The sequence below is a fragment of the Psittacula echo genome (genome assembly GCF_963264785.1).
Source record: "Psittacula echo genome assembly, chromosome: 2".
Taxonomy (NCBI): domain Eukaryota; kingdom Metazoa; phylum Chordata; class Aves; order Psittaciformes; family Psittacidae; genus Psittacula; species Psittacula echo.
Window position 1 is genome coordinate 46,026,390 of NC_137737.1, and position 26,813 is coordinate 46,053,202.

At 38.7% G+C, this 26,813-nt stretch overlaps 1 protein-coding gene across 8 annotated transcripts in view; it reads right to left on the reverse strand.

Annotated features, from left to right (window-relative positions):
* The window catches only part of PARD3 (par-3 family cell polarity regulator), a gene marked incomplete at both ends in the record, with an annotated part of 466,908 nt that overhangs the window by 309,509 nt on the left and 130,586 nt on the right, over positions 1-26,813 (reverse strand). For all 8 annotated transcript variants that reach the window (XM_080611294.1, XM_080611295.1, XM_080611293.1 and 5 more), the window contains one exon: positions 4,289-4,469. In XM_080611294.1, the coding sequence (XP_080467420.1) occupies positions 4,289-4,469 (181 nt within the window). The remainder of the gene's footprint in view (positions 1-4,288; positions 4,470-26,813) is intronic.

Here is a 26,813-nt window from a genome sequence, read left to right on the forward strand (position 1 = left end):
GAATCCCCAGTGAGTCTCTGCATGCATGCATTTATCTGTGAGGAATAAACTTGTGCTTATGGCAGGGTAAAAACACACATGCACAGAGGGAACTTGGAGCAACAGCCATGATGCTGAGTAAACAATGATGTGAAGCTGCAGCAAGTTCTCTGCTCCTCTGCACTTTGAGTACATCTTCACATCCAGCTATGCACTCGCTTCACAATATTCTCATCTAGAGCCTTTTTTTTCTAGTTTCATAGTCTGCTTCTATGACAAGAATATGAAACTGATGCTGAGAGTCCTACTAAAATCTATAAAGATCACTTGAGCAAATACATCACTGGAGTACAGCATTTCCAGCTAGCTCTTAGTAATTTCTTAAGACTCCTCTGGCCAGTGTTTCGGGGAGATACCCACCTTCCAGTCTTTAGAAGAACCTTACAGATACTCCATACCTTATTTTTAAGGAGCTGACACACCTAACAAAGACATTCTGAAAACAAAAACAGCAGTTCTGTGAAGGCACGGTCAACTGATCTGCGTCCCACTGGCACAAACTAGTACAATACTAGACCATGGTGGGAATCTTTACATGCACAATACACTTGCACAAGTCTCTGTTAGGTATTTCACTAAGAACATCATTTGCTTTTACAAATAATAACTTCAGGAAGTAAGCACTTGAATTTTATTAATTATCTTTGGAGTCACAGAACTACATGGTAATTTCAGCGGGTGGAAGAGCTCTCTGGAGGTCGTTGGTCCAACCCCTCCACACAAAACAGGACCAGCTGGATCAGGTTGCCCAGGGCCATGTTCAGTCAAGTTCTATCCATCTCCAAGGATGGAGATGCCCCAACTTCTCTGAGCAGCCTGTTTCATTCTCCAGGTGAAAACTGTTTTCCTAGTATCTAACTGGCATTTTCCTAGTTACAGCTTGTGCTGCCTCCAGCAATAGTGTGCTCATGTGAGAAAAGGTTGGCTTCATCTTCTCAATACCCCCACCATTAAACAGCTACAGAAAGAAAGAAAGATTTCCCAGCCCCTTACTCTTCTCTACATTGGACCAGGGGAAAAAAAAAAAAAATTAACAAATTAAATACCACAACACATAATTTAAATCTCTCTTAATGTTGTTTTCCAAATAATGTTATATATTAAAATTTCTTTTAACTGTAACAGCTGAAACACTGAGAGACTTGTAGCATGTAATCACACCAAGATCAACAACTAAGACCACCCTTAGTTATTTTACAGAACTAAATAACTTAAAAAGAAAACTAGACAAAGAGATGACCCTTTTCACAGTATCTCATGGAGCTGGAAAGGGATTTTATTTACAATATTTAAATGCAGTACTATGAAACAAACAACTTGGTTCACAGGCAGTGCACCCGCTGCTGAACTGTCACCGCCTGACATCCTGTCTTATCTGCCAAATTGCTCATTAGGTTTGGCAATTTTCACCTGCGCCTCCAGTTTATATTTCAGCAGGGAATAAACATCAGTCTGCTTTAACAATCTTCTGCAGCGAGCTTCCAACCTCTTCTCAGAAAGCACGCAGGCACACACAAAAAACGCCTTGCGTTCTGCATGCTTAAAAAAAAAAAAAGCAGCTCAACTGATGAAATAGAACAAGGGGAAGTTTAACCTGAGTAACAGAAAAGCAGTAAGAAAGAAAGAGCTAGATAAGAAACATAAATAAATCAACTGTTTGTATTGATGAATTGTGTTTTCAGATTGCAAAACAACACAGGGGGTATGGGCCAGCCTCACTTTTGTTTCCACATTTAGACAGGAAGATTCAATTTGACACAACCCCCCACGTGCAAAGTACAGGCTGTGTTTGTGCATGGGAAAAGAGGAGTCGAGATGAATATTACTTCTCCAGCTGGACCTGATCTAGCTAACCTTTCCCTTGCTGGGAGAGGAGCGATGGCGTGATCTATAAACAAACAAAAGGGTAGCATGGCAACCAGAACAAAGAAACGAAAATCTCAGCAGGCCCTTCAGCCCCAGCCTAATGCGCTGAGATTCTGCCACCGAACGGAGACTGCTCCTCTGTACCCCTCAGGTGCAGGTGAGCGGTAGCAGAATGGCACCAAGCTATGCTTCTGCCGGGGAACTGCTGGGGAACAGAGCCCAGCTTGTGAGCAAAAAGCACCAGAGATGTAAAACAAAATGTCTAAAATGCTATAAACCAATTTCAGACGGAATACTGTTTTTCATTTGTTAGAAGTAAAATATTCACCGCCAACCCTGCAATTAACTAGAAAATTACAATAATTACAGCAATTTTGTATCCCATCTCCAATCCAATTAATAGATATATGACCTTGTCAACATGTGATAATCAGGATCTGCATCTACCACAAAACTGGATGGGTTTTATTTGCTGAATAGAACTTACACAGTAAGAAGATAATTATTTGAAATACTGAGAATACCATTTGTATGCTATGCTTCACTTCACAAGTTATAAAGGAAATACAATAAGGATATTATTTCCATTTTCAATGTATATTTAAATGAAATTCTTGAAATAGGTATGTTTAATACAGGATAATATTACTGGACTGGGATTCTAAGCCTGTGATTTGGAACATTTAAAAACAAAATATATCTAATTGTCAGCATTAAAAAAGAGGGAAAAAAAGGAATTCGCTAGATAAAAGAACATCTCTGACTCGTGATAACATTATTTATGACAATTTTTCACCCATTTTATTATTGCATGCTTTTATAAAGAGTGTCCAAAGAGCTATAATTCTTACCAACAGTTTTAAAAATCTTCTGCATTTCTATAGACCTTTGTATTGTAGGGTCTCAAAGCACTTCTTGGCCATTTTAGCTACCAGTGAACTAGCTCAGTATTCAATGTATTTTCCAGAATGACACCAAAGATAAGTGAGCTGCTTAGTATATCATGGAATTTTATCTGCACTATATGATTTTGATGCACTAACACCAATGTACTGTATAATACACCAGATAATCACATTAAGGAGAAAATGTGTATGTATTTGCCTGCTCTAACACCACCACCACTGTCCTGCCTCCCCCAAGTTGAGAACCCAGGAGGACTGCTTTTTGGCTTATGCATAGAAAAGAGACATGCACTTAGCAGTGGCATACCCTAGTGACAGTCAAATGGAAGGGTCCTGAAATGCCAGGACCCTTATTTATCCTGCCATTAATCTTTTCCCTAATTTAGTTCTGTGTTGTAATTAAGCATAGTTATAGCTCGAAAAGACACATGTTCAATTAAACATAAGGTAATTGTTAAATGTTGCTCCTTTAATTTTACAGAAAACACTCTGGTATAAAAACCCCTCAAACTTTAAACAGAGTGGTAACTTCCATTTGTAATATACCTGATTACTTAAACACAGATTTTATCCTTTAAAAGTACACCTACAGAAAATTAATCTCTTGATAATTACAAATTGTTGTTTAAAAACTGTATCTGTAGAATATCAAAGAACTGACTAACTTCTGCTATGAATTTTCTGGAGTGGAGTCACTACTTCAGAAGTTCACTGAGTGAAATGATAGACACTACACGTAAGAGGGGACAATGCTTTATCCAACATTGTCTTGTTTGCATGGTATTTTTAACAACAATGGAAATTACACAGTAAATTCAGTGGCATGATTTATCTTCTCAATAAGCTGAAATATTCAAAGATCTTGCCTAAGCAAGAAATGTGATGGGTAACTCCTCCTTCATGGCTTTGCAACAAATGTTCCTCACGTTGAAATAAACAAAGGGATGTTACTGACTACGGTTTCTGGTTTTTAAAGTGTGTTTTTGCAACACAGTAAATGCACGTATCAGCAGGTGTTTTTATAGAAAGATGACAAGCATACCCTAGCAACATTGACAGGTTCAGTAGAAAGTGCTTCTATCTTTAGTTTCTTTTTATCCTTTTCTTCATTAAATGTAGGAAAACTGGAAAACTGAGAATTACACTGTGCAGCAACTACATTTGGAAATTTTTCTGTGATTTTCAGGGTGAGGACAATTTTAAACTGACAGCACAGAAGGACTTTATTGCTTCTAAAAGCAGTTTATAAATAATTTATTAAACTAGAAAGGTTTGTTTACTTGCATGCAACAAGTATTTACGTAGTTTTTCAGCTCTGATCAGCGTTCAATCAGGATAGATAGATAGATAGATAGATAGATAGATAGATAGATAGATAGATAATGAATCATTTCCCCAGTAGCATTAATGGGTAACCGCACTTGGCATCCTCAGAAGTTAAGATGAAACATGTCAAGATGTTAAGAACATTTACTTACTTGCACGAAGGACTGAAGGGGTGACCTCAATTTCACTTGTTGCTTGGTAAGGCTGAAAGGCTGATGCTGCATTGGAGCCAAGCTCACTGCCAAAGATCTCTGGGCTTTGCGTGCCTGTGGAGCTGGCGCTGGTGCCATCACCTCCATGATGTGGATCTTGCTCATCAAATACAGCCACAAGCTGCAAATGACAATTTAATCTACTGTTAAAAAAAAACCTTTCAGCAACATCAAAGTGCTGTTGTAGATCAGCATTTCATCATTTCTTCCCTCCAAAGACCAAGAAATGTCTATCAACAGAGACGCAGATCAATGCCCAGATCACATCATCAGCCCAAGGAAAGGCAGCCATTAACTGGACACTGCAAAGGGTTGACAGCTCTGGTGGAAGACGAAACCCATCACTGCAAGCCACAGAATGAATGGCACCAGGTCAGGAAAGGAAGGGTCACACCTTCCCCAGCAAACAACTTGATCTTACCCAGAAATGCAGAAAACTATCTGAGTGCCAATCGATATCTGTGCACTGCAATTTATCACTTATGATTTGATACTTCTATGTGAATCATTACTACAAAACCAAATCATTAGCAAAACCAAATTATTATAGAATAAAAATATACAAGAAATCATTTTAATATACACTGAAAGCTACAGACAAAATACAAAGCCACCCAAAAGTGTTATAATCACTGCAAGTAATCATCTAGTAATCTGCTGCATATCAATCAATTACCTATTAATATGATTTAATTGTGGGCTTCCCTTGCAAAATTTCTTTCATCAAATTTATGGAGATACTTCTGTATTTGTTTGCAATCAAATTCTCCAAGATAAGCGTAAGAACTCAAGCCCAACTTGAAACTTGGCCAAGTCACCAATTTAATAAGGATTTACTAAATCTGTGTTCACCATTGCAATGGAAACAGGAAAAACATCAGTGGTTTTTGGTAAAGCTGAGCAATTCTTTTTCCACTGTAAATGAATGGTTTTATTTGAAACAAATAATTTATCCCAATTTATTTTTGGTGACCTCCTAGAAATGGCCATCTCTTATACACATTTCATTTTAGAACTTAATTTTCATGACGGGTAAAAAAGTTTTATGGATAACAGCATTCTGCAGTCCATAAATTAATCTATAATGTAATGTCTGAAAGACATTTCCAAGAAAACATTACATTCTTCTGTCCAAATTGGTAGGGTAAATGCAGCAAATCAACTTAAACCTACACTGGTCTCTGCAAGTTGTTTATTTTGTTATAACAACAATTAAAGCTTTGTATGATCTCAAGGAACCAGAGATGTCATTTTCTCCTTTTTTTTTTTCTTTAAGTGAATTTGACATCATCTCACCCTACAGATTTTTGCATTAGTCCCTTTACTCAAATCTAACCTACACAAACACTGGCAAAAAAAATTAAAACTGCAACTGTAAGCCCAAGTGGAAACAATTTGGGAATTCAGCTTTTGAAAGTATTTTCAAGCATTAACTTTTTTTAATGAGTAGTTTTGAAACTGCGGACAGTAGCAAATTTCTGCCAGTGATTCCATACCTAATGCAAATTTAGGCTCTGGCATGCACAAAACAGAAAGAATGAATCGGTAATGGGCAAAATGTCCATGCTCTCTTCAGTGCTATATCAAAGCTAGGGAGCAAAGGGAAAACCAGGCTGCAGTTGCAGACAGCTAAACATGTTTTAACATACAATTCATTACCTTATGCTTCAGAAATCTGTACATGCAAGAGAAGTGACATCTAAAATGTCAGTAGCTCAGGAGTATTGGAATTTTAATTTTCTAACACATTGTGAAATACCAATGCTTACAAAAAAAATTGAAGCATATTTCTCCAAAGAAACACTTTACTCATAACACTTTTACTGTTTTATAACGAGCTAATTACCAATCTCCAACAACTGAAGATAAATCAATCCACAAGTGAAGATTTGTAAAGTATTAGAACAAAACACAAATGATGTATTTAAAAATTCTAGGCATGAAACATCAATTTTTTTTCTCCTTTGAATGGCACATTTCAAGATAAATCCCCAAATTAGATTCTGCTCCTTTGAGGCTGACTGAAAAATATTACTCCATGCATGCTGCTGCAAGTATTTTATATATATTATATATATGCAAAAAGGTACGTGCATATAAATTTCTATATACATATTTTCTACTGTAAGTTGCCTCCAGCTTTTTGCGCATTCCAGACAGTCTACAATATAGAACTTCAGAACATCTAAAACTGAATGTTTCTTATTTCAAGCTTAGCTTTTGATCTTATATTTCCACAGGTATCCACCGTTTTGACAGCACTAAACCTTCAAAAGGCTTCAGTTCCATTAAAAAGCATACCAAATTACTACATTTTTGCATACATGTGAAGAAACACGAGCCATGTTAGTTTTCTCCAAATCTAATTAGCATTAGGAATGCAGGTTGAGAAGTTCATTGTCAAACAGCATGACAAAGATGCACTCATTCCTCACAATAAGCCAGGAGTTATTCACGACTGGAAGACTTTATGTGAATGAACAGTGATGGATCTTGATTTCCAGAGCCTGGTATGCCACACTGTGGATGATGAGCTCACAGGAAACAAGGACAGCCAAAACATAGTCTACTGTATTCTGATATTCAGCATTCATTTCTGATTTCTACAACACATTTTATTTTAATCAAGGGAAATTCTTTGAGGAAAAGAAATACACACTTTTGTACCTCTGGAGGCCCAGAAATCATGCCCTGACTACCATCTTTGTAGGAACAAGAAATAAAAAAAATAGTATCTAAAGAGATACCTTACAGCTACTTAAAAAGAAGCCACACAAGTGGACCTACAAAGAATCCTTTGCAGCAAGAATCCATAGCAATAGGCACTGCTCTATGCCAGGGAAACAAATGGCCTGTCAGTGAGATGCCAGTCATGTTCACAGGCCAAAGTGATGTTTTTCATTTGGCAAATCATGGAACACAGATTACTAGACCAGGTTTTATCAGCCTTAAAGTCAATAGTAAACCTATGGTATTTTGCTAGGCTCTAAAGATCAGATTTACAAAGAGCGTAGAACACAAAGATTACTATCTTTTCTAGAAGCAACATCTTTGCTGTAGGGAAAGTGCTTCCATGTTGACTTTTTATTTTAGAGAAAAAATAAATTACTGTAATTACCATAACTATGCACACTGCCACCTTTCAAATGCAAGGACTGCATTCTCCTTTCCAGAATCACTCTATGATTACTTCCAATAGCTGACATGAGCTATGCCTCCTGTACTCTGTCCTTCAGTTTTAGATGTCAACACCTGCAGTGACCTGAGAAACTCACCACACCATCCATTATTACACGGAAGGGATCAGTGGAAGTGCTGAACAAACCATAACAATGCATAAAGAAAGAAGAAAATAGCCTGGCTGTTCATCATTAGGTCAATATTAGCTTTTTAAAAGATCTTCTACTAAAATTCACTGAAAAGTGAAGCCATTTGTCTTGTTTGAATTAGTTGGTTTTTTTAAAAAAGACAACCCCACAGCCAAAGATCAAATGTAACATCATAGAATCATAGAATAGTTAGGATTGGAAAGGACCTTAAGATCATCTAGTTCCAACCCCTTTGCCATGGGCAGGGACACCTCACACTAAACCATGCCACCCAAGGCTTTATCCAACCTGGACTTGAACACCGCCAGGGATGGAGCATTCACACCTCCCCGGGCAACCCATTCCAGTGCCTCACCACCTTAACAGTAAAGAATTTCTTCCTTATATCTAACCTGAATTTCCCCTCTTTAAGTTTGAGCCTGTTACCCCTTGTCCTATCACTACAGTCCCTGATGAAGAGTCCCTCCCAAGCATCCTTGTAGGCCCCCTTCAGATCCTGGAAGGCTGCTAGGAGGTCTCCATGCAGCCTTCTCTTCTCCAGGCTCAACAGCCCCAACTTTCTCAGCCCATCTTCATATGGCAGGTGCTCCAGTCCCCTGATCATCCTCGTGGCCCTCCTCTGGACTTGTTCCAGCAGTTCCATGTCCTTTTTATGTTGAGGACACCAGAACTGCACACAATACTCCAAGTGAGGTCTCACGAGAGCAGAGTAGAGGGGCAGGATCACCTCCTTCGACCTGCTGGTCATGCTCCTTTTGATGCAGCCCAGGATACAGTTGGCTTTCTGGGCTGTGAGCGCACACTGAAGCCAGCACATGTTCATTTTCTCATCGACCAACACCCCCAAGTCCTTCTCTGCAGGGCTGCTCTGAATCTCTCCTTTGCCCAACCTGTAGCTGTGCCTGGGATTGCTCCGACCCAGGTGCAGAACCCTGCACTTGGCATGGTTAAACTAATAACTAATAAATAATAATAATAGTTAGAATAATAAGTTATGTCCACCCCCGCATTCCATGGGACCTGAACTCGAGTGCATCAAAGACATGATAATGCGGTTAAATAGGTTACAGCAGTTTTAATCACTGTAACAGGGTAACAGGACATGCTACTTGCATTTTTCAGTCACTGAGCTACAAATTTGGAAATGGGAAATAAAATCAAGTAGCAACAAACCACTGTCTTCCCAAAGCAAAAATACTAAATTATAAGCTTTGTTTAGACTGGCATATTTACATTTCTAATTATAAAACTGCAAAGCAACGGAAAGGAGGTTTCAATACAGATCCATATCCTGCATCCATGTAAGCTGGCACAGGAAGAATCATCACTTTGACCAACTAAGAATTTGGTCCCCATTGTATGCTTACACTATGAAAAAAAAAAATGCATACAATGAAAAGAAAAAGAAAAATGAAGTTTCAAATATTCAGCAGCACTTTCAAATATAAACACAGCAGCTTTGCTTAAATCATAACTTATGGAAAGGTTCATCCCATTTCAGCAATGGAATTAGAGCAAGTCTTTGAAAGGTCGATAACCATAAACTAAAATACTCCTACTTATTAAACTCCAGAGCAAGAAATATAAGCAATCTTACATAAATTATCAACAAAAGGTATGATTTTTTTCAAAAGGAACAAAACCAACATTCGGTGTCTGACAAACAGCAACTTTTAAATAAAATACAAAGAACTGCAGTAAACCTCAACAACACTCCCAGTGAGAAAAAGGGTACTTTTCAGTATATTTTAAAAGTCGGGGGTTTTTTATTGCTACCATCATTCTCCCAAGACCAAAAAAAAAATGCATATATATATATATATCTATATAGTACAGTTTAAAAAACAGCAACTAACTTGATGCTCTTCTCTTTTGACTGGTAAAGACTATTTCTAAAGCAAACAGAAAAAGAAGGGGGAGCAACATAATTTAATTCTTTTCACTAAATATACTAGTTTCATCAAATAAACAGGTTCCCAAGAAATGATTCTACACCTGAGATACCAAAACAATGTTTTGGTAAAACACTGTACCAAAACACTTTTGGCTTTGGGATAGGAGGGAAGGCATTCCAGCAGGTCACTAAATTCAGCCCTCTGTAGCACATCCGACTGACTTTCCACAACATCATGTATGGAATTAATTATATTCCAACCTTTAGTTCTTTCTAAGAAAAGCTGAAAGTAGCTGAAAGTGCTACTAGGATGAACTTCTCTATAACTCTGTCTGGGATTCAACGTATCATACTAACCAGGTCATATTTACTTACATAAATAAAAAGCAAGAAGACTGATTTATTTTAATATTGACACAGCAGTCTGCATTCCAACATTAATTATTACAAGTTCTGTCTATTTAAAAGTAATTAAAAATTAGTAAACACATATGCAGTCTTAATTAATAGACTAGATTAAGTACTTGAATGTTAATTAACTGGATTAAAAAAATATTCGCACCAGTAATGGTTATTTACATTTTCATTAAGTACTAAAACCACATAAAACAATTCAATACTATCAAATCATGCAGTTAGGTCATCTATCTCCAGCACAAGATCAGAAATTCTCCACCCCACAGAAACTCATCAGGCTAGAAACTTGTGCTGTATTTTTCCCCCACTATGACAGGGTGTCAAAAGATGACTTGAATTTTGTATATTCCTAGAGTGTAAATCCAAATTTTGTTAATTCTTTCATAATATTTATTGGTGAATCTGACACTGACTCATGTGTAGGCACCAGTAAATATTTCAGACTTATTTTAACATCAGTTAGGAGTATAGCTCCATTCTCCTGCTAGAAAGACAGCAAGTAACCACAGGATGTGAAAAAAACGGGATTTGAAGATCCTTCATATCTCTGCAATCCAAGTGCACACTTTTTAACACAGACTGAAACTGAAATCCCTTATCTTTTAAAATTATTAGGAGCCATTTAAAATATCTGATTTCTTCTCCCCAGAAGGACTCTCATCAAGATACTGTCAAAGAAGGACATTCCAAAATTGTTCCACTGTTCAGTGACCAATTGCTTGGCAGCTGATCTGTTGAGCAACCAGGAGTATCTTTATTCCCTTGGTCAAACCATGCACTTTCCCTCCTGACCCGTATCACAAATTCCAGATGCAATCTTTCCTTTCACAGCTGCTATGGTCTTCTGGCATTTATGCTCTGCATTTTCTCCTGCAGGATGGCCATTCATGTACAGAACTACACAAGACCAGCACTAACACCAATTCAGTGACTATATGCAGACTTCCGAACTCGAACTTTTTGTTTGACGTGTGGGAATTGGAGGTGGGGAAGTGGAGCAGCATGACTGATGCAAATTTGATCATCCTTCATGTTGCTTCTCCTCACTACCCTAAGCTACCCCTGTGCCGTCTGTCATCACATCACAGCCCTTCTGAGCCAGCTGTCAGTGCTGAAGCCGCTCAACACCCACTACAGGTGAGGCAACCACACTGGCAACAACTGTTGTTCTCAGTTTATACTTAATAACTGAACTGGATAACTTTTTCACATGAAACTTTGGTCCTTGAAGGGAGAGACTGTAATGGTCCAAATGAGATTCTAAAATCTAAACTAGCCATACCAATACATCTCCACCTAAAATAGCTAGTACCAGCATTTCCCTTAAAACCTGGTGCCAGAGGGTTAAGCCCAGCCCTGTCCTGCAGTCCCACTGTACAGGTCTCTGCACACACTTTTCGACAACCACCTGATCTGCTGATGTGGGAGATTTTAATCACTCAGAGCACTGCCATACACTCTCAGATGTGTGCTCAAGTATCTGGAAAAAGATTATGGAGGAGGCTGGCAGAAAATTTAAACACGAGCATCACTGGCCTCCTTTCCTCAGCAAAAAGCTTTTTCAGTTGCAAGCAAGGCTGCATAGTGAACCTGCAAGGCAACTACAAAACTGACTATACAATTCTGCTGCAAGAAGCACAACTGAAGTAGACTGCAGGAGAATATAAGCAGATTTCTGTAGTAACTTGGGGTACAGTAATTCAGGGTTGGCAAAAACCAGTCTGTACATGACTCAGTTCGTGTTACAATGCAGAGCTATGACAGTACTTCTTTAGTAATGCCCAGCAGTAAATCAGATTTCAGCTACTGGCACCTCAGACTCCAAAACATCCTGAAATACAAGTTGCTTATGAATGAACAGATGAGTATAAGAGGGAAAAAATACACAAATTCAGGAAACTAATTAGCAAGGGAATAGCCAATAATTATTTAGATATGAAAGAAACTAAATATGAAATCAATTTGTAGGATTTCTGATGACTGAACTGACTTTAATAGCCCCATGGCAGACCCAAATTTTCATTATTCCTTGAGCTCACTTTTCTATATGGCTCATTAAAAACCCATTTAAATATAACTACTGTTTCAATGAACTGGTAAGAGAAAATACAGAAAAAAATGGACGTCTTCACAAATAATGCACTACTACCCACAGACATTTAAAAAAGATCAATTAGCAAAAAAAACATCTAAGAGGCATTCTGTGCTATATGTTTAACCTGAATGTCTGCTTTAACAGACTTACAGATTACCCAACATTTTAAAAGGAGGAAAAGGGCAAACAAAGTTTCAATAGACAAACTGTGACACAAACAACAAACCTTTATAATTTCAATAAAATCTTTACTTGTCCTAATTCATCAACTTCAGCCATGAACAACCTCATGAAGTTCAACAATGAGAAGTGCAAGGTCCTACACCTAGGTCGGGGCAATCCCAGGCACAGCTACAGGTTGGGCAAAGAAGAGATTCAGAGCAGCCCTGCAGAGAAGGACTTGGGGGTGTTGGTCTATGAGAAGCTTAACAGGAGCCAGCTTCAGTGTGCACTTGCAGCCCAGAAAGCCAACCATATCCTGGGCTGTATCAAAAAGAGCGTGACCAGCAGGTCGAAGGAGGTGATCCTGCCCCTCTACTCTGCTCTTGTGAGACCTCACTTGGAGTATTGTGTGCAGTTCTGGTGTCCTCAACATAAAAAGGACATGGAACTGTTGGAACAAGTCCAGAGGAGGGCCACGAGGATGATCAGGGGACTGGAGCACCTCCCGTATGAAGACAGGCTGAGAAAGTTGGGGCTGTTGAGCCTGGAGAAGAGAAGGCTGCGTGGAGACCTCATAGCCGCCTTCCAGTATCTGAAGGGGGCCTACAAGGATGCTTGGGAGGGACTCTTCATCAGGGACTGTAGTGACAGGACAAGGGTAACAGGCTCAAACTTAAACAGGGGAAGTTTAGATTGGATCTAAGGAAGAAATTCTTTACTGAGAGGGTGGTGAGGCACTGGAATGGGTTGCCCAGCGAAGTTGTGAATTCTCCATCCCTGGCAGTGTTCAAGGCCAGGTCGGACAGAGCCTTGGGCAACATGAGGCGTCCCTGCCCATGGCAAAGGGGTTGGAACTAGATGATCTTAAGGTCCTTTCCAATCCTAACTATTCTATGATTCTATGAAGACAGAACTAGTTTTTTATAACAATTTTTCACAGTAATGTAGCTAGAAGGAAGCCAACCAACTAATATTCTTGTGATAACTTTACTAGTTGATTGGTTTTAGAAAAATAAGAACAACAGTTTTACAGTCACATTCTACTATTAAATTAACACTTTGCATTAGATTTTTTTTGCATTATACACATTTGTAAGCTCATATAGAATCATAGAATAACCTGAACTGGATGGGACCTCTGGAGATCATCTTGTCCAGACCAGAGTCAGTGAGAGGAGGATGCTCAGGGCCACATTTAGTTGCGTTTTGAATAACCTCAAGGATGGATACTCCACAACCTCTCTAGGAAATCTCTCTCTGTGGCCACTCTTGGGTTTAAGAATTTTTTTTTCCTATAGCATGTTGAAACTTCCCTTGTTGCAGTTTATGTCTGCTGTTCCTCAAACTACTCCTGTGCACCTCAGAGAAAAGTCTAGTTCCATCTTTGCTATACCTGACAGAGAGCAGCTCTATCAAGAATGCTATGCCTTATGCAACTGCACAGCCATACAGCACCCCTGAAGGCCTCCTATTCCCTGTGATGTTTTCCAGCCCCTTACCTTATTCTGGTGGCATGTGGATGGGCCATCATGTTAATGTCTTGTTTGTACTGAGGAGGCCAAAATACTAAAGAAGCCGAGAGAAATACTCACTTCTGTCAATCTGCTGGTTACAGGCTTGCTCATATAGCCGAGGATGGATCTGTTCATCTTTATCACAAGGGCACACTGCTCACTCATGTTCATCGGGTTGCTCTGTTCCTACCCAGGCAGTGTGCCCCTAGCCCATACTGCTGTGTGGGGTTATTCCAGCCCATACAGAAGAGACTGCATTTGCCTTTGCTGAACATAATCTACACCTTCAAAGCCCCATGATTTAAAATAACTACTGCTGGAAAACAGATCGTAAGTCTCACTGAAAGTCATTCTCAAATCTGCTGACTAAATAAACATCTTTAATGTTCAAAGCTCAACATAACACACCAAGTAAAATCATATTTGCGAGATCAAGACTCATCTATTGATTCAAAGGACACTTCAGTTTTGCAGGTAGTTTAAAACCCTTCTGCTTTCATGATCCTTTAAATCTAAGAAACAATTCTGAAGCAAATGTACAAGCTTTTTATTAAAACTTTGCTTTTCATTATTCATCTCTTATAGCACTCTGATCTGAGAAATTCTAGAATCAATAGTAAATTGCAATCTAATCTTCTTCCAGTAGGATTTAAATGCAGTTTTAGGTATTATCTTGTAAGTTTCTATTAAATATATTTGAAATATATGCCAAATTTTAAAATATTTTAAAAATATTAGTTTAATTTTACATATATTTGCAGTATTTTTTTCTCCCTTCTCCTCTTTATTGCTGAGCAGCAGACTGAAAGCAAGCATGACTATGGCAGCCTGGAAAGTAATTTGTTTATACTCTGAATTCTGTCGACTTGACCTCTATGGGTTAAGTCAGGCTAAAGTTAGACCAAGAAATAAGACAATAACTAAGCAGTGCTAAAAGTATTATGAGGGCTATTAGAGGTAGCTGCCACTGAGCTTCCTATCAGGTTGTCTGGATTTGCTTTTTCATGACCTCAGACCTTGAATCTACCAGACATACTACTTCTGCATAATGTACTGAATGAGACTCAAGCCACCAGCCCATGTGCGCAGCCTGACAGACACAAGTATGTACAAAGCATACACAAACTGATTATCCTGCAAAGCCATTCTGACATGTTCACCTGGCCAAACTAACTGCATGGACACAGCAAGTCCAACACCAGAGCTGGATCTTGGACTTCATCACCAGCTAACAACCAGATAACTCCCACGGCTGAAGAAAACATCTACATTTGTCATCTCCTGCAGAGAGACAACCCATCAGTCCTGTCCAACAAAGCCAGAAGGCATTGCTGGCAGAAAGAAAAGTATAAGCAGTCAACACTTCATGAAGCTGACAGACATGGGTAGAAGGACACGGATGTCAGTAGATGGATTTCTTTTTGGTAGGGCATACTCAGCTAGGCCAGGAAAACATAGAAGCTCCAGTACACAATGTTAAATCACACTTCCGGATGCTGCATTTCTGCTGTTAACTTTAATCATGCCAAGCAAGGCTCCACAAGCAGTATGAATTAGCTAGCGATGCCAGCATTCTCAGTGGAGATAATGACTGAATGCATTAATCAGTACTGGTACCTGCAGCTGCTAAGCTAAGCCACAGTTAAAGAGCAGGCAGCACCATCGCTGCACTCTGATCTCTAGGACAATAGGGGCAGCCATGTAAAACCCAAAATGCAGAAACACTGCTGACGCATTTCAGTGCAAAAACAGATTGATCAAGATAAGGGGATAAGAGATTCCAGAGCTTGCAGCTAAACACTACTGCTAAAATGAGAGTGCAGGAATAAAGACTTGTCTTTTAAACTTCTTTTTTTTCTTTGATGTTTCTCAGCAAAAATGAAGATTTTACACTTAGAGAGAAATATGCTTTCCTCAACTGCTACAGTCCCTCCACACTGCAGGTACTAAAATTGTTTAATTCCATGCTCATCTGGGCTGTCAGAACAGCTGAGGCAAATATTTCTGTCCTGAATTAGAAAGTTGTTCAATCATAGGTTTTTTTGTCATGGGATTTTTGTAATGGGTTGTTTCTTCACCAGCTCTTTCTTTGAAAGCATATAGAGTATAATGCTACCCTGTTATTTCCTTAAATCCTCAATTTATACAGAAAAGATTTCTTCCAAAATCCCTTTGTAAAAACAGCCCTCTTGTTCAAGGCTAAGGACATACTCTGCAAAATTACTACAATATATGATTTTCCATGGTATCTGCTTAGCTCATTTTGAAAAGAAATAGGAAAAAAATGTATCTATGCTGGCTTCAAGAGGTGCAAAAAGAAAGCATCGTATTGGAAGACAAAGTGTTATGCTTGGAAAGTAGATGGGACACATTTGAGTGTGTGAATAATCCAATTTAATCTTCTCCCATTTTTGATCCCTCAGCACAAATGAGTATATGCAAACTATACTGAGGACAATGTTGTTAATGTTACTTTGGAAGCAATTTTACATTTTTAGAGTGCTCTGTAAAAGTCTTCCTCCTTTTCTCAAAGGACAAGGCTCAAAAAAGATACCGATTGTTCTCCATGCAGCTGAGCTCGTGGGTATGGGATTACTCTAAAGGTCAGCAGATTTCCAAGTCAGCAGCATGGACCATACAGGAGTTCGGTATTTTATTCCTGCCAAGGAGGTCAGCAGTTAAGTAGTGACGCTATGCAGTAAGTAATCCAGACACTGGGTTATTAGAGGGGTTGGTGTCACACAGAAAGATATATTGCTGAAATAAAAATGTATTAAATCTTAACTGTTGCCTCATCTGTCACTGGGAGCTGCAGGCCTTGAGTAGCAAGAAAAAAATGGTTTCAGAAATCTCCAAAAAGACCAGGCTTTCCATTCCTCTGTTACAGGATCAAAACAGCAGTATTCAAAAACTAAGATTTGAATTTTAGCTGAGGTACAAAAAGGTACCTAGTTAGTTAAAGCACAAGCCAGTTTTTGTAAGGTTATTAAACTTCAGGAAAATAGATTTTGTAAAATACAGCTCTTCATTTTGTATAGTGTGTGCTGTTCAGTGTAATTTGCATGCAAAAGCCAGAAGAATGTGATTAAAAATACCCATCTAGAGACACAGATGAAAAACTTCAAACATTTTCTGATTCCCTTCTGTTCCACTCATTATTTCAATACCTCACTACAACAAAGGAATAGATAACACTTGTCCTTGACATTAGCCTAAATTATCTTCGGTGTGCAATACAATACCTATTAAATTATGCTTATTTTAAATCAACGTCAAGGTCTGTTCAAAAGGTAAAACTCTGTGTACCTTTTGCCTTTGGTATAACACTTTCTTCTTTCCACTCAAGAAACTTATCAGAGGTCTTAAAAACAACAAGATAGGGATTTTTATTTTTTTTTTAAACGAACTTCATTATCTAGTATTTAAAAACGTCGAAGAAAGAGACATTTACCTTTGGCATTTTAAAATAACAATAACAATATTCTTCATTTTGTGCATAATGACAAAAATAATCAGCACATTAAGCAATAATTCATGCCTCCCCTTCTTTAAATAAGGATTTAAAAAAATCTTAAATGCAAACGACTGATTGTTCCCTCTTGACTAACATTTTATATTATTTTCAAATGTAACAATAGTGAAAACAATGCAACTTAACTTACAGTTCATTAGGACTATCCTTACAAAACAAAGAATAAAAGGTAGAGGTCCAACAGCACCAGGCTGATGTCAAATGACACGTACTGAAAGATCCATGGAGGTTGTCCCCTTCCTGTGGCAGGCCCCAGGCACGGGGGACTTGACTCGCCAGAATTGTTCATGAACCTATGCCAGGTAAGGAGCTGTGATCTTAAGGAAAAGACACCCATTAGATAACGTGATAATCTAGAAAGGGAGAGGATTCCAAAACAGCCATACTACAGTTCTTCCTAAACACCTTTAGGTTTTCTACAATCAAGAGGGTTACACTGATCTCTGTATGAAGAAAAAACAGCCTGGTTCATCCACATCCAATGGTTATCCACCTACCATACACTGTAATCTGCTGGGAGGAGATAGGGCCTGTGTTTATTTCCCACAAAACACCATGTAAACAACACAGCAACTTAGCCCCAGGGACTTTCACTAAAACCTAGGCTCCCAATACCAAAATCATTTTCAGAATGATCTAGAGCCACATTTACAATAATAATTTGGCAGATAAGGTTGTAGAATGACATCTCATTTATTTTCTCCCCATAAAATCATTAGAAACCAAATGTCAAGATATTTTTGGAATTCTGCTTTTAAAAGCTGCTTGGCAACTTTTCAGACCTGACCTCTAAATGCTTATGAAGACAAACACAAACAGGAAAAAAATGCAGCAAGAAGTGAAACGCAAGGAGGGAGGGACTCAGAAGGAAACTAAGTGGTTAATACCATCACATTCATCTTCAAAACACGTTCACTGGAAGTCAAATGCTTTTGTTTCTGGAAAAGGCAGGAATGGATAGCAAAGGAGATCTCTGATGTTACTGTAATAATAGTTTGCATCAGTAGTCCATGATTCTAGACTACTTGGTGCAAAGCCTCCACCACCTTATAGCGCTCTTTCTTTACATAGGGATGCTGCACTCAAGCATTATAACCAGAGACAGGAACATAAATAGGGACTTTTGATGGAATTATACTCCTAAATCATTTAGTATGAAAGCTTAGAAGACTCCAGCCTCATTTTCAGAACTCATTTTGAAAATTAATTCTCTAAATGACTGTGGAAAATGGGACAAACGCACCTACATCAGTTAGATGAATCCTAAAAAAATAAGCATTCAAAAGGGAACTTACATTCATATGCACAATCATTTCAAGCTACCCAACTTGGGAACACACTATCTTAGATTTCACCTTGACTCACCCCATATCCATGAATGCATTTTTTAACACATACTATAAATGTCACCCAGTCTAGGGAAGGAGATACAAGGATTGCCAAAACCCATCAGTTTCAACTAATGGACAAAGACTGCACTGAAAACTTTGAAACAGATCCCTTCCATCCTGCAGATGCCCCAATTCCTCCCCATCTCCTCTGGGCTCCTCTTTGTTTCTCCTCTTTTCTCTCCTAGAAAAATTAAGGTTATAAGTAGCTGGCAAGCCATGTCAGGGCAGCAGGCCTGTCTCTATACTTTATAGCGAATTCAAATATTGTTTAAGGTTATTAAAATCATTCATGATTTTATCTGTGCCAAATGGATCATTACACTGTCAACACTCATCTTTATTATGCAAAAATATGCAGAACTTAACATCTTTTGTTGAGCTGGCAAAACAGTATATTCTGTAGTAACTGTTTTTCATTAAATTTTGCACAAGGTTAAAGCATGTGTGGAATATGATTACCAAAAGGCTCCATTCAGAAACATCACACAAAACAAGCTGTTTGACTTGTGCAGCAAAAGATTATTTATTTTAAACCTACAAATACATTTTTCTGAGTAGTACTCACTGAAATCATGGTGCTCTGATTCATTTAATCTTTACCATTACATATTCAAAAAAACCCCAAATCTTTCCAAACCCAACATTCTCTTTCAAACAACCTTAAAAATACAAAGAATGGAAGTCTCTGAGAGCCCAGCTCAAAGAAAGTTGCTTTTTTTTTTCAATAGCTGGGAGAGGCATGGCTACCTAAGTCCTTGAAAATCAGCACATGTTTAGGAGAGCTTTGTTGCTGAATTCCATTTCTTGGTAAATTATGCAGGAAAATACAATTAAAGCAAATTAAAGAAGCACTTCCTCTGCTTTTGTACTTTTGGCATAGTTGGATATTTCATTAAGTTAACTTCCATTTGTGTAAGATCTGGTGATTCTCTGCTAATTTGCTGATTAAAAAATTACTATTTTGCTTTAAAATATTACCAGCTTAAAAATATTTAAAGCAAAACATCACCACAGCCACAGCTGAAGGTAGCTTGAGGAAGCTTGCTTTGCTTTGCCTGGCAAAGGACAAGCATGGACAGCTCTGGAGAGAAGGGGAAAATAGCTGGTGTTGGAGAGTGGGAAGGCAAGAGAGGATAATAGTAATACCATGGAAAGCATTAGGGCAACTATGAGGGTAAGGTTGTTTAGGTATTTTTAAGGGGATAGTTCAGATTATTTTTTTTCCTCTCTTTTTAAATGTTCTTCTCTGTACACTTCACAATCCTGCTTGATGGAAACTGTCCATAGATCACAAGGCTACTTCCAATCACATCTCTTACGTTCAAGTCCTCTCTAAATGTCTTCTAGCAGAAACAGAAGTGAATTTGGTCTGGTTACCTCTAGCATAAGAACAATTTCTTAGGAAAATCCAGCCATCTTGAAATAACTTTTCTGACTCACTGTCTTCTTAATTCTTCTTTCTTTATATTCCTCCTGACAGAATTAATCTTTGCAATTGTATGAACTTTTGGAAAACCTTTTTGGGATGCAATTTGTAGTTCAGCATCATACAACACAGATGCATTTCACAAGGCTAACACAGGTAGCTGGGTAAATTATGCTGTCAAAAGTGATTAACATTTAAAAGGACTAAACAGAGGAAGCAGATAATACCTCCAAGATCTGTTTTTAATTAAAACATCCTACTAATTAATATTAAAAGGCAGAGACTGAAAATGAGAGAAAGCATAGCTTCTAAAGAGAATAGGTTTTATGTTTTTCATTAGGGGTCACCTTTTCTGATGTGCAAGACCCCTTTCAAATTACCTGCCTCACTGGAGACCATTCACTTATTAAAACAACTCTGCCTACACAAATAAAAAAAATACACATTTAATCAGAAACATTTATGCATTCATTACTTTTTCAAACGTCCTTGCTTTAAGATAATCTTCCCCTCACTGAAAGGAAACCTTATTTCACAGTCTCTCTGCCTAATTGTTCTATCCCAAATGATTTCTCTACTTTCCAAAATAATTACCAAACATTGAATCATCTATGCTAGAACAGTAAAAGGGCATCAACATTGAACCCCATAAGTAGGTAAAATGAATAGCACATACCAGGAAAGTATAATGCGTGTAGGCTTTGCACATAAATCAAACCACCTTACACATTCTGACAGCTCCATCTAGCCACAGCTACACAAAAGTAACTTTATCCCAGGCAGAATGAATTAATTTACATTCAGCACATACCAACAGTTACAAAAACTCTTATGGTCAAAAGTGTCATTTCCAGAACAACTTTACTATAGTTTATCAATTAGATTAAGACTTCAGCAATCATATCTGTGCTTCAGGATATTTGGGTTTCAGAGAAACACAGAAAAGTCTTGTCTTTAGAGGCTCCAAAATTACAGCATCTGGATAACGCTGGGAACAGATGCTGGGATGAGAACTTGGCAGTAATTCTTGAGACGGGAACCTCAAACATCCTAGGGAGAAGACAGAGCAAAATGGGATATAGTGTAAAAATGCAAAGCGCGGAGTGCCAGAGTAGGAGAGAGGCGACACGCAGGACGTGCACATGTCTGATGGAGCAGATGAGCAAGAATAATAGCAGAACAGTTGGCTGCCAGAAGCAAGGGGAAGGGAGGGGAAGCCTCCTCATCATGAAACTCCAGCACCACCAGTTTACAAATTGGTAGCTTATGGACCAGCCTCATCCTCCCCTCTGGCAGCACAGGCAGGCAGCAAAGCATGGGCAGCACCACTGCTGATCTGCTGCTTGCTGGCTCCCAGTTATGCTCCAGTGGTACAGACTGCACAGTCAGTGAGAAGGGTGGCCAGTGAAAGATAGGTATTTTTTCCTCATTTTTTTTCCTCTTCCAGCCATCACTGACAGCTCTAATAATCTGAGATTCACCTTTCTGTATATACTGGGGCACTCGCATGCACTAGTAAAATAATATACATCTTTCCCTGTAAAACTAACTAGCTAACTAGCTCTAGATATGCTCTAGTGGGGTGTGTGTGTGTATATACAATCTCAAAATACTAAAATAATTTGAGGGAATGAACTCTCATTTCCTTACACATTTTTATTGTTGTCTCAAATGCCAAAGACTATTGTGTTAGCTGGTGTAAAGATTGGGCTCATTAAAAGTGACCCAAGTTTCAGACATGCAGAATGGCTCTAACATCTTCCATTAAAACAGAAACCACTACAGGGTACTGAAATATATCTTGCTTAGACATGACTTTGAACACACATTTGAAAGCATTGTCCTGCTACTGTATGATGCTATCAGAGGATTAAGCAATGCACCTCCTTACCACATTATGAAATTCTTTATGAGAAGTGGCACATGGCTGAAGAGGAAGCTTTTCAGTGTTTTGAGTTGTAGATAATGCAATTTACAGATTACTGATAGAGCATTTTGTCCTTAAGCTGATATAAATTAAAATTTCAAATGCTGCTAGTTTACCAAGTGTATTTGAGGTTCAAATCCTATGCTAAGTCCCTTAAAACTCCAAGTCATAAATCCTCAGGTTTCGAATATGTAATAGTTCCATTTTATACATAATTCCAGAATAACTAATGCAGAAAAGAAGAAAAGGAGATTAGTCTTCAGAGGTGGAGCTGTGCATCTGCCTGAAAATGCACACAAGCAGTTTAAGTCTTCACACTGTGATGCCTCTACCAGGACACACATGGGTGTTTGCCCCAGCTAGTGACATCACATGGCTTGGCTCAGCCCAAACTGGTGTTTTACTAAATTTCCTCAGAAATCCTGCAGGAAAAAAATCAGTTCCTGATACCTGCCAGAGCAAATGCTCTTTTAGCCTGGCAGAGAAAGCAGCAGCGAGCAAAGAGAAACCAACAGGGAGAGCTGAGGGGCTGCATGGTTCCCCAACCCAGCCCACTCGCGCTCGCTGCCAACTACACAGCTGCCTTTCAAAACAAACCTCGACAACAAAAATTAAAATTCCACATGCAGAGAAGGGAAAAAAGTTTAAAATGCCAAACTCCTTCACAAAGATATACCTAATATTAAGCACATGAAAGCAGAAATTCTGCTAGAGCTTGAGAAAATAGCACAACCAACCACAGCACCGTCTTATTGTGCTCCAAAGCCAGACTCACTTCTTCATATTCCCACTAACCACCCTACTTCTGAAGTTTAGGTACAAGTATTTCTGAGGTGGGGAAAGTAAGTGAGGGTGGCAGTCAGTGTTTTTGAGGATGGTTTTGGCCCATGGACAAGATAAATAACATTGTCAGGAAGGCAAATACTGCCTGGACTGTGTAAGCCATCCCTTCACATTCACATGTAATGGGCAGATGGAAGGAAAAGAGAAACAAAATGAAACAAAACAAAACAAAACAAAAACAAAAACACACAAGAAAAAACAACCACACCACAAAAAAAAAAAAATCTAGAGGGGAAAAAGAAGTTACACTGTACTGGTACATGATTAAAAAAGATATATTACACACGGCATTTGTAATTCAGCACTGACATCTTAGCACTGTTCAATATGGATATTTTATGACCTCAGATGACAGTTCAGAAACTGCATCCTCAACACTGCTCAGATGAGTGAAAAATAAGCACACATGCATTTATATAAGGAAAGAAGAGTGTAGGCATTCATATAAAACATAGATGTATCCTGGCTCCATGCATCAGTCAATGGACACGTAATGAACTTGGCTCTCTGGAAGCTTCTACATTGACAGGATTAAAAGGTAATAGAATCATAGAATAGTTAGGGTTGGAAAGGACCTTAAGATCATCTAGTTCCAACCCCCCTGCCATGGGCAGGGACACCTCACACTAAACCATGCCACCCAAGGCCTCATCCAAACTGGCCTTGAACACCGCCAAGGATGGAGCATTCACAACCTCCTTGGGCAACCCATTCCAGTGCCTCACCACCCTCACAGTAAAGAATTTCTTCCTTAGATCCAATCTAAACTTACCCTGTTTAAGTTTGAACCCATTACCCCTTGTAGCCTTGAGAGGCTCCAAGGTGGGGGCAGGAGACAGCAGCACAGACAACGATGCCAAGGCAAGGGGAAGCCTCATGGCCATGGAACGCAGTAGTGGAGAGTTCCAGGACCAGCTCAAAAGTACCATACAGCAGCTACAGTGCTGGAATTAAAGCACATGATTCAAGTTCACACATGCTACCATCACAGAGAAGATAACAGAGATATATCTCAGAGCCAGCACGTACGAAGCAGGCCTCCTCCTCCATGGTGGGATTTAGCAGTCAGTAATTTATAGCTAAATTATAGGGAATGACTTGTGCTGAGGAAAAGGCATGACAGTTGTCTCTTCTGAGGCCAATTAATTCTATCCCCAAAAAAGCTACTGCGGCTATTCCCCACTCACCACTCCCAGAAAGCTGCAATCTTTATATACATTTCTGTTCATTTTTCATTTGTTGTCTCACATGAAGGCAGTTTAGTTTATGAGTTTATTTTGGGTCTGTTATCAGCTATATTCCTTCAGTTCTAATTTAGCAAATTGTATACTGAAGATACCCAGGCAGATTTCAGCAAGGTTTTGGTATGCGAAGTATCTTCTGAGAAAACAACTGAGCACCATCACTTTAGTTTTCCAATACTACCTTCCACAAGCTCCACCTGGGGCTATTTATGTGCTGGTCCCACTCCACTGCCATCCCTAAAACTCAAGGCCAAGTAAAAGTACTTCCTTGAGTATTCAAATGCCTACAGTCAGGGAGCAGCAGGTGAAGCTACTTATAACTTGGAGAAGAAATTTTGGCCATGGTATGAATCACTTCAAAGCTGAAGCACTAGGTGCTCAAGAGGACAAGTGTTTTTAGTAACTCAATTCAGTGTTTTGCACTGCTCTTCTGAGCAAGAATACAGTGCATGTCCTGGCACAGCACACCTTGCTGCAACATGGGCTTGATGCTTCCTGAAACAGGTCCTGGGACCATGGGACATGGCCAGGCCAGAAGGACACTTATATTTTGGACGAGAATGAGGCTGCTGCCCTTAGCACAGAAGTGGAAAACCACAGGGAACAGTGGGTGAAGAAATGCAAAGCATGCTCATCTTTCAAAAGCACAAAACAGCTTGGATCAGTCACCTCTGAAACAAAGCAAAAATAACTTTTGAGGCCTGTGAGCAAAAGCAATAAACAGTTCAATAAAGGCTGTTCTAAATATTACATTGTAAGTACCACGGAATCTAATTTACACTTTGCCAATCCTTAGAAATTCCACTTAAAACATAAGTCCTTTTCCATTTACCTTCCAGGAAACATTTCCTAGGAGAAAGCTCTGAATTTGAGCATTCATGCTTAGATACAATTCCAGCACTATTTCCATCACTTTCTAAATTCTGTGAAATAAAACTATATTGAGACACACCAAATAATTAAGGATATTTAACTGCAGACTTCCCTTTCCATGTGTTCACTATGATCCTAGAAATACAGTCATAAAGAAGAACTCAAAAAATGGTGCCTACAGAACTATCAGAATCCATTAAAAAATTAATTTACCAGACTTGCCCAGACCTCCGATTTTCTTTTTTTAATAAAATCTTTAAATAAAAACAGCACAAGTAAAACACTTCAGTATAAAGATTCCCATGTATTTTATAATTAAAAAAGCTGAGACAAAAAAGAGGGGGAAGGAATTACTCAACTAAGGCACTGAAGCTGTAATTAATTCTCATCAGAAACATACAGTCCACCCTCTTTTTTTACTTTATAGCATGAAACTAGGAAAGGTTTTTGTATTTTTAATTGATTCATTACAAGTCTAATATATCTCACATGCAAGTATGTCAGGTAGAAACAGCTCAAACTGAGCTAATAGGGAATACAGTGCTCTTAATTCCTTTTTCACCATTTACCTGCAGAGCACAGTTTCAGTGTTGGCAAAACACACTTGGTGGGTGGAATCTGAAGAGATGCTTCCACTTCCTCTTTCCTCTAATCCCTATATGACTGACTTTGGAAACCTTGGATCATTCCTCGTTTTCTGCCCCTTTGGTAATAAAATAATTTAAAACCAAAGACCAAATCAGAGAGGAAAGATTTCAGATCAATGTATCATCTGTCTGCTCTGCTCCCCAAAACATGAGAATTGGTTGGTTACAAATTCAGAACTGCAGCTCCCTCCACCACAACCACTCAAATTCAGCATGGGGCAACTCTCCTGGAGGACTATGCAATATAGAGCCAGTGGGCAGCAAAGAGCCTACCAGGTAACTGCTGGTCAGATTATGCATTAGATTTTACTGTCTAAATCATTTACCTGCAATAAGCACCAATACTGGTAGTTAGAAACTAGAAGGTTTCATATGCTTTAAAGGTACAAGTTGTGACTATATTCAAGCTATACTGCTTCACCAAGACATATCAATCACTTCTGCCAGAACCCAGTTGTCCATGCCAGCTAAACCTAAAGTAGCATTTCACAGATATTCTATAAGATGCTTTTCTGATACCCCAAAGTCTGGGATTTTGCAAGGCTGTTAGCAGAACAGCTAGCCAGCAAGGAGCACCAAGTACTAAATTGCTTGGCACCTATTCAACAGCCAGACGTACTTCCTACACCCTGTGCACCAGTCTTCTACGAGCTATGCTCGTTCTGTTTAGATCCTGTCATGCAGCAGACTTAACTTTGCAAATTGACCTTAAGATTAAACTATTAAAAAGTTGACTGAACTTCATCTTTCAGTAATATATTTTTCCTGGAGAAGTGTTGCTTAATTTCAGGCATCAATCTTAGATTCTTGTTTTGAGAAGCCAGTCTGCATACCGGCAAGGAATTCAGCGTGCACAATACCAAACGGTTCTCAAGGGTGTAGCTGTCTTCCACTAGATGTATAGATGTGAAGGCACCAGCTTAACTTTAGCACAAATCAGATGCCTAAAATTAGGCAACATAAATACCCATCTGTGTAACTCGACCACAAAAGTATTTGAGAAATGGAGAGGAGATAAAAAGATAGAACACTGTAAAAATCCACTAGACTTGTACTCCCAATTATTAAACTATTAGATGTTAACAAATATGAGAATTGCTATCAAATATCATTTACAACATTAAAATACAGAACATATGTTCAAAGAGGAACAGCCACAATAACATTACAT